Source organism: Eleginops maclovinus, chromosome 3 (genome assembly GCF_036324505.1).
Source record: "Eleginops maclovinus isolate JMC-PN-2008 ecotype Puerto Natales chromosome 3, JC_Emac_rtc_rv5, whole genome shotgun sequence".
In the NCBI taxonomy this organism is placed as follows: domain Eukaryota; kingdom Metazoa; phylum Chordata; class Actinopteri; order Perciformes; family Eleginopidae; genus Eleginops; species Eleginops maclovinus.
In genome coordinates, this window is record NC_086351.1 from 26,851,352 (window position 1) to 26,871,618 (window position 20,267).

At 42.0% G+C, this 20,267-nt stretch overlaps 1 protein-coding gene across 6 annotated transcripts in view; it reads right to left on the reverse strand.

Moving 5' to 3' along the window:
- Positions 1-20,267, reverse strand: part of LOC134861661 (intermembrane lipid transfer protein VPS13B-like) — a 325,581-nt gene that overhangs the window by 230,590 nt on the left and 74,724 nt on the right. For all 6 annotated transcript variants that reach the window (XM_063879045.1, XM_063879048.1, XM_063879049.1 and 3 more), the window contains exons 18-19: positions 9,740-9,874; positions 9,089-9,268 (exon numbers count right to left, since the gene is read on the reverse strand). In XM_063879045.1, coding sequence (XP_063735115.1) covers positions 9,089-9,268; positions 9,740-9,874 — 315 coding nt within the window. The remainder of the gene's footprint in view (positions 1-9,088; positions 9,269-9,739; positions 9,875-20,267) is intronic.

A 20,267-nucleotide genomic window follows, 5' to 3' on the forward strand; every position in this document is an offset into this window, starting at 1 on the left:
ACATGAAATAAAGTTTTATTTCCCTCTCAGAATCAGGTGATTTCAAACAGTGCTCTTTACTGGCTCCAATGGTGTTTCTGAACATGAGCCAAAGACCTTGTAATTGGTACTATTGAGTTCTTCTGTGTGTGAATGATTGTGTAAAAGTAAGCCAGTTATATGGGAGAATTCAACATTAGTGTGGGTTGTGTCACATTCCATTCTTGACTGAGCCTCAATGAACCCCTGCAGCAACCCCCCCCCCCCCCCCAGCCCAGCCCAGCCCAGCCCCCACCTGGTCTGGTTCCTACCGACTGATTCTGTTAATTACTTTGCCTTTTTTTCCTGGGAGAATTGTGAGAAATCTCCTTCACCACCACCACCATCCAGCCCAAACCTACACCACTGCCCCATAACCACCACTGGCTTAATTAATTACATCTTAACAGTGCTACAGCAACAATGTCAACATCAGTATTAAAACACATTTGAAAGAATAATAGCTCTTCTACATCACTTTTCCACCCTCCATTCCCGTCAACCACCTTTTCATCTTTTCATCCTCACCACTGCTGCTTCATGTGGGACTGAACTTGAACCAACAACTTTAATATTTCCTCTTTTCTCTTTTGTAGAGCTAGTGCTTCTGCAGCATTCTGTGGTAAACCTTTGCCCGCTGTGTATAAACAGACTATTTGGGCAACCGTGCAGCCTGGGAAAATGTGTGTAAAGTGCTGAACTGGGGGGGTGGGAATGGGAGAAGAGATGAGGGAAGGGCATGTCTTGAGAGAGGAGGTGCGCCGCTGCAGCTGAGCTGTGAAGAAGCTAATGGGCTCTCATCCCCTTCCCACGACCACCGCGTGTTTTCTGATGGCCACTCAAGCGACCAGACACATATTGGTTTGGCTACTGGCACAGAGCTCAGAGTCAGCCTGCTTCAATACTGCCGATTCGGCATCTGACTCAACTATGCATAGCCTGTGTGTGACTTCAGGACTGGCAGAGTATGAATCAGTAACCAACCTCTAATAATGTGAGGAGGTGGTGGTGGTTGATCTTGCGCATAGCTGAAACAGCAGGAATGAGATGAGAGGCAGAGAACTGATACACCTAGAGATGAAAACAGGAAAACAATACAAATACATGTTTGTCTGTCAGCAAAGACAAAAAGGAAATGCTCAATCACAATTGCTACACCACAGCATGTTGCATCAGCACATCTGTACAGTTTATCGTGAAACTTAAAACATCATGTCAAAATAGATTTCAAAGCAAATAAAATATACACTGCTACTTCACTAACCTAAATAATTGATATGGGAAAATAAGAAAAGCAAAGTATATTCTGATAGTTTGAACTGATTCCGTGTATGACTAAAGACAGAGACCTGGCCCTCAGCAGTCCCTCTGGACCTTACCCTCTCTCATTTGTGAGAATAAAACACCGAGCCCCTGACTATTCAATCCGGGGAAGCCAATTGTTTTGATTTTGCTGTATGATGCTTGATCCGACGCTGTGGAATATGACAACCTTTGATCCAGTGACAACACTCAATTACATATGGTTAACTTAATTGAGCTACTGCACCTCTGGCCTATACTCAGGATAATGTGTAAACAGCTCATATGCTACAGAGTAAACCCAGGATTACCACTGTTCACTTTAGCAAAAAGACAGCGTGTCTTCTTCCATTAACAACACACACACACACACACACACACACACACACACACACACACACACACACACACACACACACACACACACACACACACACACGATGTGAAAGCTCTCTTATTACTAATGTGAATGAAGACTCTTGAAGGATGTAGAAGGATCTACAGCTGGTAGAGTACTTTGAGCTCTCACTCTCTCGCTGCCTCTTTCTCTCCAGAGAGCTTAAGTTGTAATTAGTCATTGTAGTAACTCTGCAGTCAAATGGGAATTTAAAATGATGGGAGTGTATAAAACTGGGGGGGGGGGGGGGGGGTCCTGTATTAGTCTCTTCACAAAAATGTCTCGCTGACAAACATTAAAAATGAATCAGGGTGCCCTGGGAATTACATTACGCCCAGTAGCTGACAAGCTAGATTATATTTTCCAGCTGCTGAGTAGCAGGGCACGCATCTCGCTCATCCCCACAAAGAAGAAATGGAGAAATGCAGAGAAGGCTATAGAAATTAAATGACTTAGGTCTTGCCTAAAAAGGTAGAAAATAAAGCTCAAAATTCAATGAGATGCTACTTATCCACTGTGGTGCAGCCAGTGTGTCACTAAAGAGGAAAAAAGCCTCCCAGATGTGCTAACTTGCCATTTTATGTGGAAACTGATTATTTTATTATTTTTATTATAAATTGGCTACAAGGTTTAACACATACAGTATTTTGTAGCATTTGTACAAAGCACATGTGATAGCAGAGGCCCTCCTACAGCCAGTAAAGCCCATTAGGTCTAAACAGAGATCATCTTAATGAAACTCATGAGTTTATATCCTCTCCACTTTCACACGGTAAAAAAACGTATCGCTCTTTCCCTCTGACTCTGCCCGACCTAGACGACAGCTTTTACAAGTGAAACTGCAGTGACCCAGAATTACCTCTTTTCACACTCAAATACTACATTTGTATCTCTATCCGTCTCACTCACACAGCACCCTGACTCTGACAGGCTGTAGTTTAACCGCTGTGTTTCTTTAAAGTGCGGTTAGCCTGGGCTTTCTGCAGCTTCAGACCTGTCTTAGATGGAGAATTACTAAGCATCAGATCTTTATTATTAACACCTGTGTTTGGATATACATTTGTCTTTGATCAAATAATTCACATTTGCATCATTGGTCTGGAGTTGCTTATCAAGTGTTGACTGTAATTATAATCCTTTTCTATCTGCTGTATTTTGGTCTTTCTGCAGCGATGGCCAACTTTCCCTTATTATTGATGTGTAATCTATTTGCAAACCCCAAGCTAGGACTGTTTCAAATCTTTAATTTGGATCAATTGAATGATTTTCAGAAAAGTTGAAGAATGGCCAATGCTAAATGGTCGCATGGAAGCTGTGATATCATGTAGGGGTGGAGGCTAGCCTGAACAGCAGCTTTAGCCCCAGTCACACTCCAACCCAACCCCATCTCTAGCCTCAGCCCTTATCCCTTTGTACCCAATCCCTGTCCCTCAGCCTCACACTCTAGAGAGGATTTAAGCACTGTGAGAGTGGCCTAAGTAGCCAGACACTTCACAGACGAACAGTTCCAGTAATGGGCCATGATTGACCTCAATACCAAACTCTGAGTGGGTTCCCTTGGGTCTAATCTCCACATTACCTGCTCTGCTTAACACACACTGACTGACAAGACATGATGAGAGCGGCTGCCTTGAAGATTAAACAGACTGTTCGGGAAGTTACAACGTTGTCAAACAAATAAACAGCTGAAGCAACCTCTTATGGTGCAATTTCAATATATGAATGAAATCTAAATTGAGTGTGGAAACATTGTAATGTGTATGCTGCAAAACCTGGAGCATTTGCACCACATACAGCTGCGGAAAGAGACCAAACATCATGTTCTCTTGTCTTATTATTCATAGGTATGTCTTTGAGTTAAAACGTTTTTTTTTAATTGTATTCTATAAACTACTGACACATTTTCACTGTGGAATTCAATAGACACTGGAATGGCTGCCATACATGTAGAGATAAAGATTTAAGAACAATTTGGAGTGGTCTCTTCATTTTTTCCGGATATATATATATATATATATATATATATATATACACTTTAGATTTCTTTGAAGTAATTTCAGTTCCTGAAAAGCTACACAGCCACATTACTAAGAAGGCTAGCTAAAGAAAATGTTCTTTTGTGCATTCTCACAGGGATGTAAAATAAATGTATTATTAGTACCATTTGGTCTAGTGTAGGTCTATCAGCTAGAGGAAATTCAGACCAACAGCTTAAAGCCATCATGCTGCTGCCTGACACAAAGCCAGACTGTTGATTTAACACTCAATGGAGTGAGTGAACTAATGCAATGGAGGGAAAGAGTATGATAGATGGACATATGAAAGTACGGCAGGCCTTTGAAAGATTGAAATGGAGGAGGCTACCAAGGGAGATCACAAAATTCACACCCCATCTACGGTGTCAGTTTGACCCATTCAAAGGCCACGGTTTCAGAGGGGAGGCAAACATGTGTGGCAAATGTTTCTAAGTGTATGCATGCCTGTGCACGTGAGGGCTGCTCAGTGAGTGTCTGCACGCATGTGTGTTTGTTTGAAATGGTCACATCAAAGTCAGGTGGCGCTTCATTCCCACCTGCTGTCATTGGTCTCTGGGGCAGGCCGGAGTGCTGCAGGATCCCAGCTGTTTCTGACTGCTGTGGACACACATACTGTACACACACACCAACGCACATGCATGCACACGCTAAAGCACACATTACTTTAACGATGTGTCACCTTATCATTAAAGATGCATATAGATATAAATACCAACTCAAGCAAAAGTTAATACAATTGAAAAAACATCTGTATTAATGAATGCGTGCATTTGTGATTCTTATAACCAAAGGAAACAACTGCAGAAACATGTTACAGTATTTAAAGGCAGTTCAGTGATCAAGAAACATTGTTTTATCTATACAGGAAGTAAATATTTTTAGCTTAAGTGTACAGGGGGAAATACTCTAAGGATTAATTTCATGTAGCTTACCTTATTCATCCCAATATGTTTAAATTAAGATTAAAGATCACTTTGTTTCCCTATTCCCACAGTATGGTAAAGAGATCAAAACTGGAGGGCTTTATAGGGAACATCTTAACATTTGCCCTGCTCTCAGGGTGCTTGATTAAATGTAACATTTTGAGATCCCAGAGTTCTGAGAAAAGCATAAATCATTGTCTCGCAGCTGCTGGCGTGCCTGGGGAAAACACATGCTATCCCTCGCTCTCTCTCACAGTTTGTCTTCTCTGTGATCATAAAGCCCACCCGATCCGGGCCCTCCCCCTCTGGTGCATGTCAGGGTGGTGGATAGTGGAGGGAACACCTGCAGGCTGCCGCTTGCCCTGAGGTTCAGCATAAACCCCAGCTCCTCACACGCCCTCTAGCCCTCGCCTCCCTCACACTGGCCTTAGTGTTTCCCATCCATCAGCAGAGACAGGCCCCAGACCCAGCCTGGGAGGAGAGTCAGCTAGCCACTGACAGGGATCTAACCAACCGAGCTGTCTTTTTAGTTGTAGCATTGGAGGTGATCCTGAATGACATGGTCAAGGATTTCCTTTCCTTAGTGATCCATACACCTCCTCTCTACTCTGATAAAATGTACAAACCATGACTAGATCTACTCACAGTGGATGAATACAGCATCAGTGTGTGCTAGTGAGGGATGACATGTCCCTGGCTCTCAGCGGGTCCCTGCATGTGGAACACTGAGCAGTGCCTTTCTCATGCAGCCTGCCAACCTACCTGCCACTGTGACTTCCTCAGCCCTCCATCACTCCTCCCATCGCTGCCTGGCTTTCTTCTCCATCCCTCTCTTTGTTTCTTCCCGATACTTAATAACAGCATTGATTTCTCATTATTCTTTGTGTCATAGCTGAGCACTATAATGAATCACGTTTGGTTCTTGTAAAAGGAGAGAAAAATGAAAAAGAAAACCGGTAGTATACTTCGAATGCCAACTATCTGGAACTAAAGAGGGGGAAATTGTCTGGGACTGTCAAGTCGTTGATGTTTAAAGGGTTAACGGCAAGATGTGAAATAACTATAGGCCTTTGAAGCAGATTTCCTTAGATCTTCTGTGTTAAAACCCATGCCTTTAATTGTGTTTAATTTTTTATAATGTTCCAGCCTCAACTCTGGTAAATGACAACACATTTGTCTGGGCCTGGAGTTCTACAAGTGTAGAGGGACTCCTTCCAACCGCCATCATTTGCCATCCAACCCAATCGCAAGTAAACTGGAATTTAGTTTTTGCTGGTAAACAATTAGACAGAAAACAGATGTCGCTGGCCATATTTAAAGGAACTTCTCTCCTTGATGAATGAACTTTGCTGTGAGAGAGATAGAAAGAAGATTAAAACATGTCTAAAAGCTGCCATTAGAGTGCCAGACCACAAATTCAATTATTCAAAATTAATATTCCCTAAGATGCTTTTGGGTTTGTTTAAAATATTTCAGGCAGTCAATTGTGTTAAAGCAAGAGATGGAAACAGTAGAGGACAGAACTAGACTTGAGTTGACACGGTGACCAAATCAGAAGTGGCCTCAGAGATTTCTGGGTCTTAAAAATGGGAAAATGCAAGAAATGGCTTCTTGGATTAATTAAAGGATACATAACGAAAAGGCCGGCATTTTCCAGAGCCTGACACATGCTGTAAGAAATGAGACAACCCAGAGGTCTCACATACATGAGCAGTGGAGAAACAATGAAGGCAAAGCTTCTCTAGACTCATATTCAGTCCATCACATTCAAGAACACATGAAAGCACCATGTGAGTATTGAGAGTGTATTCAAACACTTCAGTGACTACATGTTGGTTGCTTGATGACAATTACCAGCAAGCTCCCCCATCCTTACACAAATGTTATGCTTTGAGAATTGGGCGGACAGATCCCAGTGTGCTTTTGTATTGCATCTCTACAAAAAGCAGAAGCAGCTAATCAAAAGAAAAATAAAATAAAAAAGTTGATTGTGGCTCATAACATATTAATCTGTTCAGCATGCCTAGGGTGTAAATAGTTAGCCTTTCTCTAACTTCCTTAGCCCAGTGCTACGCTCGATGTGTAATGGTCATACTTTAAGAATTTGCTAAATGGAATCAACAGAGCCACATGGGATGGATAAAGTGTGTTTGATGCCAAGGCCAAGAGCTCCAACAATTCAGAAATGTCATGATCACAAAATGTTTAGCCTCTGAGTCGGTCCTATGGGAGCAAAGGGTACAGTCGATTTAGAGTGGTGCTAACTCCACCTTTCCATGTCTGCCTGAATGAGGCGTTTCAACCATCAGTCCATTAACACCGCTCTAACAGGCTCCCCGTCACCCTCTGGACAACAGCGGGGACACGGCACATGTGGACTGACCAAAGGCTTTGATGTAATCCTCCCCCTCATACAAAACACAGACATATAAGTGCACACCCAAATCGCCTGTGAACACACACTGCGTTTGGAAAACTGTTCCTTCAATAGTTTGACACAACACGGCACAGAGAGAGAAACTCTCTGCTGGAATTCTCTAATGGTTACTGCTGCTGACTCTAGGTATATCTCAGATAAAAGTAAGAGTTCTGGCAGAAAGTGTGTGTTAAAATTGAATACAATTCATATTCAAATTGCTTTTATTCATCCATTTAAACAGCCAATAAAAATGAATGTCTCATTAGACGTTTAGGAAACAAAAGGAACACGGATGTAAGCATGATTTTTTTCTAGATTTGAGATTAAAATAAACCAAAATGAGCGATAGAGAAAAAAGCAAGCGAGAAAAAGGGAACCTTCAAGCCAGTAAAAGAAAGAGAGGAGAGTATTGATGCAATGATGAGAAGGAGCCAGCCTCCCCCTCCCTTTCATCTTCATCTTCCTTCACTCTCCCCCTCTTCTAGCTTCCTTCTGTTCTTCTGCTTTGTGTTCAGACCAGCTATAAATATTCCAAAATATGTCTTTATGAGCCATTGCTTTGCTGAAATAATATGCTCTCTAAATCAAAGTAAAGGTCTAAAACATCAAATATTTATCTACAGCCTTGGAAAAAATGTATAGAAATAAGTTAAATGATTTTATTTCGAGCACCAGGTCTGCTCTGACCACCGGTACACTAACCTATTGGCATATCCTTATTGAAAGTGATTTACTTGGTGTGTTTAGATAAATAAATAAAAGAAACAAAAACATACACATTCATGCAGGTCATATGCACAACAAAACAAATACATAGGCACAGGCACAATCAGCAAGATCAGGAGGAGTAAACGCCAGAGAATAAAAGTGTGTTTTTAACTTGGATTTAAAACAGTCAATGGAGGGGGCTTATCTGATAGGGGATGCTCTTCCACAGTCTTGGGGCTGCAATAGAAAAGGCTCGGCTGCCCCTGAGTTTACTTCCCTGTGAAATACAGCTTTACTGTGTATTCTTCCTCCTCACAGTGTGGAGGGCCTAAGGCTGCCTCTACCTCCATCTCAGTGCTGACATGTTTAATGATATGATTCAGATTTTGAGGGGTTTACGCAAGACAAGAACACACAATGAATCTCTGAAGCCCTGCATAAAGTTATGTACAGTTGTGACTCTTAAAACAGTTATTATTGTTTTACTTTGTCCACGATGGCCCAGAGTGTCCTTTGGGAGACTTACCTTTTGTGGGTTTTTAGAGACTTGGGAGCAATTGAATTTGCTGAGTGTGAAGGTCTGAATCTTTCTTGGGAGCACAGCAGAGCTGCCCAACAGGAGACCATGCTGTATACATGAGATGCATTGAGTTGTAGGCATTAAATATCCAACTCACCTAATAAAGTGCAACAGCACTTTGAGCTTTGGAATCTGAATTGTGTTTTGAGTGTTTTGGAACGGCTATTGAATAATCTTCTAAACACACATGCATGCACCCAAACACTCTCAAACTGACACCAGAAATATAATCTGTGGTGAGTGCAACCAAGAAGCTCAACCTGACATCAGTGCGGCCTTCAGCAGCGATCCTGGAGCGGTTAGCTGCTGTTTGCCAGCTCTGCCCCGCGCTGACAGAGACTAACTGCTATTTAGAAAACTCCTGCTGCCTGTAAAGATGTGCCAACATGCCAACCCTGCCTCAAGGATACTGGAGTGGAAAACACTTATCGGCTTTACCAAACAAATAACTGAAAGGGGGCATTGCGTGACATTATAGGAGGAAGGAAAATCTGACGAGCTAAACAAACTGAGACTCTTGCATTAGATCACCGTTAATTGAGATGGAATATGGACTACCAGTGCCTGTGACAAGTCCAAACACCAAAACCAACACCGGAAAATATCAGCATGCAATGGTGATTTCTGATTTCCAAAACACACAGGCCGAGTATGAAACTGTTCTATAGAGCATGTGCAATTATAGATGCATTTGAAAAACTTTACCTGAGTTCCTGCAATCGCCTCCTTGCTCTGGGACTTGGACAGAAAACACCAGAAGGTCAGGAGCCAGCAAAGATTCAGGCTTGCGAATCTCATTCAACCAGCGGCTCATGTGGAGTTCTTTGGTGTCGGACGGGCCCTGAACCAGAGGAACCAGCTTTTCGTTAACCCCCTCTCCTGAACCTAAGAGACAAGCATTTAAAGCAAATTCATATTTTACGCATCTGTTGAAAAAACACTATGTATACATTATTTTCATGCATCACCAGCAGATGTTAATTTTCAAACAAGAAAATTAACTGCACATGCTTGTGTCCCCTTTTATTTCTATATTGACAGCTGCAATATATCTTATAATCTGCCTGACATCATGTGTTCAGTTTGACCTTGTGAACTCTGTGCTATGACACTAGCTCCAATAACATCCTTGCTGTTAAAGACATGGCCAGAGACCAATGACAGCGCCCCAGGAGAAAACAGCAACTGAATCGCAAAGCTGGAAAGAAATCAAGATAAAGATCGAGCGGGACAAAAAGTGGGAGAGTGACAGAGTGAAGTGTATAAAAGTATAAGTTAAAGAAAGTCAGAGAAGAGTCTAGTCACTCTCCCTCCTACACAGGCAGTAAAGTTTTAACAGGGCACAGCTGCACACACCTGGGGTCCTGGCGCACACTTTTACAGCTCCCACGGTTCCCGAGGCGCATTTCACCGTCGCACGACTGCAGAACTTCAGCTCCAGGTTTTGGACCGAGCCTTCAAGAGTCGGTGATCGGCCTGGAGACTTCACACCTAATAAAAAACAAAATGTAAAAAGTGAAAATGAAGTGCAGTCCGGCAGGTTTAAACACTGCTGCTGTGGCTTCGTTAAACACTTGATTGGCATTTAATTGGTCTTGACCCTTTTCTCTCCCTCTATGTCCTTCCAAAGGTTCTGAGAAACCAGGTGCTCTCCAACACAGATATTACCCACAGCACATGGAGTGTGTGGCATATATCTAAACTCTGGATAGAGATGCCCTCTGTTATGTGAACCTCTTGGTGTGACTCTAAACAAATATGGCAAACAAAAGCTCATTTCTATATTATAAACTGTAAAAGTTTGTTAAACAGTGAACTGTGCCCAAAATCGGCTCACAATTTATTTATTTATTTATTTATCTATGCCAGTCTTATAGTATTTATGTATTATATAAATATACAGCTCTGAAAAATATTAAGTGACCGATTTTTTCTCAAATCTCTAGATGTATGGCATCCATTCAAGTGTCAGTTGAACTCCAACACAGAGAAATGTTGTCAGTAGTTTATAGAATACAAAAACATAATGTTTGCTTTACTCAAACACATACCTACAGTATAAATGATAAAACCAGAGAAAGTGATCACTTTGCAGTGGTCTCTTCATTTGTTTCCAGAGCTGCATATTATAATATTTCTAAATGTATTTGTTTGATGTGTATTCTTCAGCGAGTAAGCTGACAAGGTTGGCACATCTTAACTGTATTTTTACTTCTCTGGATGTAGCAAGCTGCCTGTGAAAACATTTACAGTATACATAACCCAGGAATAAAATAAGAAAAGATATAAACCATATAATTGTCAATTGCTTGGTCTGAGTGTTTCACAAGGTGCCATCAAATCGAAAAAGTTGAATGACAGTTTTAGTTAAATAAGAGACTATTAGGAGTATGAGTAATAGTCCAATATAAAGGAAATATCTTTCCAAAATATCGTCCAACACAGTAACGGCAGTATCCAGCTTAGTGTCAACTACAACTCACCAAACACCAGTATTACATCACAGGAGACTCAAACGCTTTTCACTATGCGATTATTATTATTATTTTTTTTAATGGTAGCATATGGAAGAATCTTCCGTCTGCCATTTTTCCAAAATGAAACAGTGTGTGTGTGGGGGGGTTACACATTCGCTATAATGACATGTCAATGTTAATCGTATGGTGAGAGGCTATTTCAATCACAAACCAACAGGAGGAGGGAGAAATATCTGGCTGGCTTTAAGATACTGAGGAGTTAAGGGAGTGGTATGCCAAACAGCCTGTTGAGAGAGGAGAGGAGGATCCATCCATCACAGGCTACATTCTTCCAGGGAGCTGGAACTGTCTGAGGGAGTCACATTAGATTCTTACATCACCTGTTCCAATAAGGCTTCACTTCTCCGAAGGATCCCCTCTTACAGTGATAGCACTTCATTTCCTACGAGTGTCCATGCCACGGAGTCTATCATTTAGTGACGTTACAATAAGGCACAGATCTAAACAAATCTGTACTAGACATGAACAAAGATTATTTGAGTAGATTATTTTACAAATTAGCTAAATGATTGATTTGAAGTTGTTAATCTTAGTCCAATGTTACAGCAGACAGAGTGGGTACAGAGAGGACTCATATTGACACAGCACATTCAAACTACTAGGAAGTGCTCAAAACAACAACTAGTGACTTCCCTTCTCTCCCTATCGGAGACAAATTACCCAGCAGCCTCTTCACCTGCTGTCTGATTGGTAGCTATCAGGTGGAAGATGGGGATGGTAATAACCTCGGTCTCCCTGCCTGCAGGTCAAACAGAGTTGTGTTCACTTCATAGATATCATGTACTTTTTTCATCCACTCTTGCCTAGCTGATTGTGTGTGTGTGGGGAGAAACCAATTTCCCTCTTGAGGTTCCCGTTCGACTAGAAAACATGTTGAATGTTTAGTACAAATACTTGTTGCGTTTTGTCGATGTTCTCAGAATGAAGTTAGTCATCATCTTTGCACACACACACACACACACACACACACACACACACACACACACACACACACACACACACACACACACACACACACACACACACACACACACACACACACACACACACACACACACACACACACACACACAGCTGTAAACATATAATTTGAAAAAAGGATTTCCAGATCCAGTGACCATTTGGCTTTCTGCATTAGAGCACTGAATATGATTGCAGCAGTGATGAGGAGGATTCCACACAGACGAACTGTCCCCGTGACTCTCTGTTCTTTGTGAAAAACTTGGAGATGTCCAAAGTGCGAGCCAATCTGGAGTACAACAGGGGCCATCCCCTCTTCTCTGTTTACTCTTTGAAAAGTGGAACTAGGGGTATCACTATCCCATATTGCCCACATAGATGTTCTAAAGGGCATGGTGCACCTGCTGGGGGTGGTGCTTTTGCATGGGGGGGGGGCTATGGACAATGTTTTGTCCAGCTGTTAAGACTATAAAAAGTAGGGTACACAGGAAGAGCAAAAACACAATGGTTGGTAGTTTGTGGATTTAACAGTTGTATCCAGTTTGGTTTGTGTATGTTAGAGGCATATGTGTGTGTGTGTGTGTGTGTGTGTGTGTGTGTGTGTGTGTGTGTGTGTGTGTGTGTGTGTGTGTGTGTGTGTGTGTGTGTGTGTGTGTGTGTGTGTGTGTGTGTGTGTGTGTGTGTGTAACAACCAGGCACGAGTGTTTCTTTATGTGAGTGAGTTTGTGAACGTGTGTGGTGCTGTTACTCTTCAGGCAAGAGTAGGTGCAAGTAGTACATTAACACACAGCTAGGGGCCAGAAACAGCAGCACTCCGTCAAATATTGTGAGGGCCACGGTGGGCAGCTGGATTTACCATCCTGAAGGTGGAGGAGAGAGAGAAAAATACCAATGGAGGAAGGGATGGAAAGTCAGTTAAGAAGTACTGAGAAAAATAATGAAAGAATAGATAAAAAGAGAAAGCACAGATGCAGAGGCAATATGGGATGTGAAGGCTGCTTTTTTGCTCCCTGCATAGCGCAGTAGTTAGCATGCACATGTCCGTGTGTGTGTGTGTGTGTGTGTGTGTGTGTGTGTGTGTGTGTGTGTGTGTGTGTGTGTGTGTGTGTGTGTGTGTGTGTGTGTGTGTGTGTGTGTGTGTGTGTGCAAGACATCTGCAGACGTGCCATGTTTTACACATTCCAACATGTCCTGCTCTCACTGCTTTGAGGAATGGTATGAGAACGTTGTCTGCTCATAACCCTAGACCAGGCCAAGTTACATTTTAAAACAAGAAGTACAGTGTTTGTTTTAGCCTACATTTTAAAAAACATGTGTGATAATACCTTAGAAATACTAAGCAATTCTGATTCTTATGCTATGGAAAGGGGTTTCTTAAGCCAACAACCCAGGACATTCACACGGGAACCCTGAACTGTGGTTGGACAGACGAGGGTAAGGCAGAAGTTTTTCTCTTGGTGTGAAGTATATGTATGTTCTGCTTACTAATCTCCACTCAAAGCAATTTCATTAAAGAGTGAAGATTTCTCCTGGCCCTGGCAAGTATTATTACATTAGGGATCAGCTTTATGTGGGATGATGATCAGCTGACAAGAGGAGGAACAATATCACCAAACCCTAATGGGCAAGTAGTCAGACAGAGAAGGAAAGAAAAGCTAAAGTACTAAAAGCTCTAAGTCTGTCAGGGGCCCACAGCAGCCAGGGGGCTGACAGAAAATGAGGTAGACATAGACAAGTTGGGTAGACCAAAAGCAGCCAACTGAGCCATTAAGTGCTGATGCAGAAACAATAAGTGTCTCTCCTTAGTCAGGAAGGGCTGAAGTAGAAGCAGTAAGTAGGAGCAGGAGGTCTTCTGGCTCCATGCCCAGTACTGACACACAGCACAAATACAGACACATGCACAGAGAGTGGGACAGGAAAACATACAAGGTGAGCCGGTGAGCCAGTAGTAGTTAGCCCTGCTCTCAAAGAGCACAGCAGCTCCGGCAGTCAGCAAAAACAGTTTTAAAGAAACATAAAGGTTTCAAACTTGGTAGAACAGTGCACTAAAACTAAGACCAACAGCCCATTGCCTTCTGCTGCAGAGGGTCCTCTCTGAACCTGTCCCCCCTCATTTAACTATAGTTTGTCACTTTTTGGCAAAAGTATTATTTATTTGTTCTACTTTCTACCTTGTACTGAAAAAAACAATAATTCAGCCAACATGGCCCTTGACTCAGCAGGGCTTCTGTTTTTTTTTTTGACACAGAGGAAGAAGCACTTTACAAACATTTCAGCTACAACAACAACAACAACAACTGCTGATCGTCATTTACTCTGGCAGCTTCCATTGCTAAAAACACACACACACACACACGCAAAAAGGATGTGGGCTTAATATAAAATGTAACAAATATGTCCATGATAATCAATAATTGTGTACTTACATACAGGCGCAAGATGTTACCATATACACCCTTGCAATACACACACACAGTGCTCACTGCTTATAACAGTGGTGGTATTAAGACAGTGATGGGTGTAAGTGCTGCTAGTAGCAGAGGCTGGGGGTCTAATTTCCATGATTACCCCCCCCCCCCCACCCCTCCAGGTGCTGCCTTCCTCTCCGTCTGCCCACCGAAGCAGTGACACATGTTCTCTGCACATTCAGACTTGGTTCTCTCTGCCACTGAATTACCACAATTAAGAAATCTTCATCCGGAAGCAATTTGGCCAACACTAATGGGCCTAGGCAGTTGGGTTTGGGAGATGGGAGGGAGGGATGCAGAGCAAAGCTGTAAGAAAAAGTTATTGAACGATGGAGAAGGATGACAGCAAAAGAGGGGAGACAGATGTGCGCGGAGTGAACAGAAACATGCGCTGTGACACAGACCATTCCCACAATGCCGATGGAAAGGAGATGATTAGTCCGTGGTCAGATAGGCCATTAAAACACAGTTCTGGATGAGAGGGCCTGCCTCTCAATATTGAATCTCCCTACATTAATGCTGCCCTGACAAATGTAGTTAGCATAAGGAACAGGGGCACTCTGACTTTGAAGAAGCAGTCAGGATGGAATGTCAGTGTGGTTCCACCATGAGATCGATGCTCCAAACTCAAGACTTCAACTAATGACTGTAAGTACCACCACCACCCCTTCCCCTCTGACTACAACTCACACTTGCTCTTTATCCGGCGTTGTCTCCCTCTCGTTTTTCCCTTATGGAACAGTATTTTATAGAAACTAAGTAAACGTCCTGTTTATTAATAATGCTGTAAATGAATTAGTATGGCTGATATTTGCAGGGGCGTGCGTGCGTGCGTGCATGCGTCTGTCTGTCTGTCCGTCCGTCCGTCCGTCCGTCCGTCCGTCCGTCTGCGTGCGTGCGTGTGTGTCTGTGTGTGTGTGTGTCTGTCTGTGTGTGTGTGTGCGCGTGTGTGTGTGTGTGTGTGTGTGTGTGTGTGTGTGTGTGTGTGTGTGTGTGTGTGTGTGTGTGTGTGTGTGTGTGTGTGTGTGTGTGTGTTGGTAGCCAAGACCTGGCTGGGGTTTTGGTGCTGCTGAGGCACTCCGATGTGAGTAATAGAAGAAATGTAGGGCTAATTTACGGCCTTGTGACATGGAGCTATGTGCTCAGTCGGCACTAGTCACTACCCTTAGATGGGACAGTTGGCTCTCAGCAGGGAGCCAGCTCTGCAGACACTAACAGATGACATAAATACAAAAAGATTTACATGGAGCTGTCATTGATTTGGGTTTGGTAATAGTCAGAGAAGCCTGCTGTGGGTGCCCATTCTACACAGTGCATTGTGTGTGATGTCTCTGCAATGCTCTTTGCATTGTGTGTGTGAACCTTTTTAAACATGGTATTAAGCTGCTAAATTACTTATTAAATGACCTTTTCTTTTAAATGATTTATAATGCAGTGCTTTATGTAATGTATCTTTTATGATTATTGGTCTTCAAACCATTAATTAGTTTTTAAATGAATTAAATTTTAAATTTTAATTGATTGCAGACAAACATCCAGGTTTCTAAAAAACAAGGAAGATTTTTAAGACCAACAAAAGATGTAGGTGCTATAGAGTGCCGATGAGTAGTGCCGATTGAACATTTCTCCTCTGTGGGACGAAAAAAGCTATTCTGATTCTGTATTTGTAGTAGTTGTAGAGAGGAAAGATGTCTCTGAGAAACCATAATTGATTCATACAATAAAAACAATGGACACGAAAAAATCTAGCTTACAGATCCTGTACTGGAATCACATCTTTTTGTATATTCCATTAATGAAAAGTGGGGAGGGAATATCATGTGCTCATTCTAAGTATACCTCAGATTTCTTAACCCTCAAATGGGCATTTACATAGAAATATTTTCGAAAAGTTTTTGCTTGCTATTGTCTACATTACAGCCCTATCGCAGCATGACCACACTTCTATTACATCATAAATACTCCCATATTATACTGATAACATGTTATTATACAGTGTAACATGTGTTATTACACCCATATAACATCATTACACCAATATTACTATTTTATTACACCGTAATTACTATGTTGTTACCCCCATTTTAGACATGGTCACAGCCATCGTCAAATGACAAGTGAAATTAAAAAATGAAAATATCATCCTAACCAGAAGCTAGCAGATGGAGAGAGGAACAGGGGTATCTGGGAAGAGGAGTTCTAAAGTCATCAACTATTTGGTTGTTTGTGATAGAGTGGCAGACCTCAAAAACTTTATGTTCCTCTCATCCCGTAAAGATAGAAATAACCATGTAATGTCTAATTAGTGGACAACACAACCCAACAAACTTCTGTTTTGTATTACCTCCACTTGCTTTTCTCATTAGCTCTGGACTGAAGTGAGCAACATAGAAAGGGCAGACAGCTTCAGGAAGACAAAAGAAAGGAGGAAGGCCTGAGTCTGGATTGACTTAAAACATCATCACAATCTGCCAGGAGTGGAGCGAGGGCCGTCTGTAGTTCATTGAAGTTTTCATTGACAAGAACCGTCTCAAGTTCCATCCAAGATTTATTTATCGGTTCTCTGATGCTGACACAACCTTTTTAATGTCAGAAATAAGGTTGCGTATGGATGAAAAGGCCCTCTTTCTTTTTCCCTCCTGCTTTCTTCCTACCCTGATGTCTATCCGTGAAGCAGACAAGTAGACAGGCAGAAATGTCTCTTAAACCAATAAGTTACCTCTTCAAAGAAGTATGGATTCTTGAGTGAGGATCCAGGCTGAAACAGACATCTCAGGGTTTTCATTAAGCTTCCCATCTCTTTACTGACATTTGTGACAACCACAGAGCATAAAAAAACTCTCATGTCCTTTCTTCTTCTTTCATTGTGGAACATTGCAAAAGGGCTATCTGGGATGAAAAAGTATAGATGGGTTGATTCTGGGACCAGATACCAGGAATTATTTTATGGAGGCGAAGGGGTGATATGAATTTTTTTTCCCCCTCCAATAACACAGAGCTATTACACCTATTACACCACACCGGCACAGGGGGATTAGCGTCAGACCTGTGCTCCTGAGGGCAGTGAAATCACAGGGAGGTGAACTGCTGGCCATGACAGGTGCAGCATCTTTCAAGCAGTGCAAAAATACATAAAAACTGTTGATGACATGCTTCTTCTAAGATATTGTTTCCAAGCGACGGGAAAGGTCAGTGTGAAGTCTCCTTGATGCAACCTTCAATACTTTAGATTTTGTTACTACTCTTTTTTCCTCTTCACTGCCCTACCCCCCATTGTGTGTGTAGGGGGTACTTGTTAAAACACAACTCTTGTTTTAATAATGATACTGTTGGGAATGAGAGCATTAATTCTGGACTATATAACAACAAGATCCTAGCCGCTATGCAGTGAGCACAGGCCTGCTGTATCCAAACATTCTTGCAGTCACTAAAATGGGATCATTTGCTACATACAGGGATGTTTAGGGAGATGAAGATGGGTTTTTGTGTGTGCGTGCGTGCGTGCGTGCGTGCGGCGTGCGTGCGTGCGTGCGTGCGTGCGTGCGTGCGTGCGTGTAAGCTTGATTTAATAAAGAGAAGCAACTGTCAGCAGTGTTTCTGGGCACTGAGATCAACCCCACACCCTCACTCTCACTTTTCCCTCAAACCTTTATTTTCCGTCAAATTTTCATTTTTCATTCTGCTCATTATATTGCTCACTCTCTCTCTTCCTTTTCCTCTGTTCTTTTCCCTCTATGTCTGTCACGCTAAAGTGATGTCACAGCTCGTATATTACCCAGCAATCCTCTAGAGTACGTCTGGTGACCACCACCAACCAAACCTTTACAGGACCCCCCTCCTCCCTTCCTGGTCCAGACCACCACAGAGCTGTGGCTACAAAGCCAGCTGTGGTAGCTGCATTACAGCTGCATCCATCTCTGGTAGAAATGCCCATGTTATGCTTATTCAAAAGGCCTTGAACTTTGGTTTTTCAAAATCTAGATTTTCACAAGACAATAAAACAAGTGCACGGATCACAATGTCTCTATTCCTTCCAGCAGCTGGTATCCAAAACTAACTGGCCTGAGTTTCTGATCAATGTCCCAACTCTGTTCGAGATTACGGACTCGTCCCAGAGCAGTTTATTTAGGGAGAACAATGTTCAGGATGACACTTAATATGGGAAAAGAACTGAGGCAAACAAACAAAAAAACATTTTCCTCGGGACTATTTCATTTGCAGAATTATTTAAAATTATTTTATTTATTATTTATTTATAGATGTAGCTCTCTGTTTAAGAGCTCTCTGGGATTCAGCCCTGTGTTTTGAAATTGAAAGACTCAAGTTGATTGACTCTAGTCCAAAATACATTCAATTAAATAAAATAAAGCTAGTATTAACAAGGAAAAAATGAATAATACTTAAAGAAAATATCCATATTTTGTATACAGATCATCCACTCATTTATTGATAGCAGTGTTAATAATATGCTACCCTGTGAATTCCCTGATAAAGCAAAAAGTGGTTAGTACAGAGGTAATCCAGCGGGCTGCTGACAGAGCTGCATACTGTAAGGATGCATGCACTAATGAGAGCACAAACAAACCCCTCCCTTTATACCACTTTACTGTTTTCACCAGACAAACAGACACATGAAGTATGACATGCTGCAGTGCAAAAGAGGAATGCTATGAAAATGTGTCACCACAGGGAATCATTGATTCAGCACTATCCAACAGACAGGTGTGTGACCGACCCAAGCTGTCGTGTAGCAAGCAGTGGCTGGCAGCATGAGTGTCAAGGCAAATATGATTTTACAGTTTGTTTTCTGATTTAACTAAATCCACTCACACAGGCAACACTGTGTGCTGCTCGCTGATTTGACACTGTTAAAGCCTCACTGCTACTCCAACTCTTACAAGTCCCCGTGGCTATGTTCCAGTCAGCTGCAATGATTTTAAGTCTCTGACTGTTGCTTTAATCTAAGTCCACCAATTATTTTTGAAGAACATTTTAGTCTGTCAGTACCTTAAGATTAAAAATATAGCTTTTTCTGCATGCTGAATTGAAAGGGAATGAAATATACCAAAACTGCCCCCCCCCCCGCAAAGAACACTGACCATTGGTGTTATCAGCTAGATCTCGATATGAAACACCTTTCAATATTGAGAAACTCAGCAACATCAAAAGACAATAAGGGAGGAGAAATTCCTAAAGCAATGAAGCATGTGCGTGTGTGTGTGTGTGTGTGTGTGTGTGTGTGTGTGTGTGTGTGTGTGTGTGTGTGTGTGTGTGTGTGTGTGTGTGTGTGTGTGTGTGTGTGTGTGTGTGTGTGTGTGTGTGTGTGTGTGTGTGTGTGCAATACATGCTGTCCTTACAATGACCTGAGGACTGCTGGTTGGTGACACAAGAACAACCAAACAACCACAAGACCTAAATCTGGATCTGGATCAGAATCTTGTGAGCGTTATATAAGACCTTTGCTTTTATCACAGACTGTTGCAGCTAGTCAGCCGGCATCTCACACTAGTGGAAAAATGGAGCCATTACTAAGAACCATCTGAGCAGTTCAACAGTTCTTTCCTCATAAAGCTTCAACAAACAAACAAATGTGAAATAAAGAGCACTCCATCCAGGAATTTTAGCCTTTGCAGACCATTCACATGCACAACATCTTGTAGAACTCTTTGGCTCATTTTCCTTTTATCCTGTCACACCAATAAGTGAGAGTGGTAGGAATAGGAAACATCTTTCTGAAAGCCTATAAGTGAAAGTTTCAGTTAATAATTATTACTAAGTTTTTCCACAAAAAACCTATAACTACACATCACATATTCTCCTTCACTCTCGAGCTTGCTAATCCCAGTCCTCTCGCCACTGCTCTTTTTCTAACCTGCAAGGACACAGACCAGATGTGCAAATGTTTCTGTATGTTTCTAT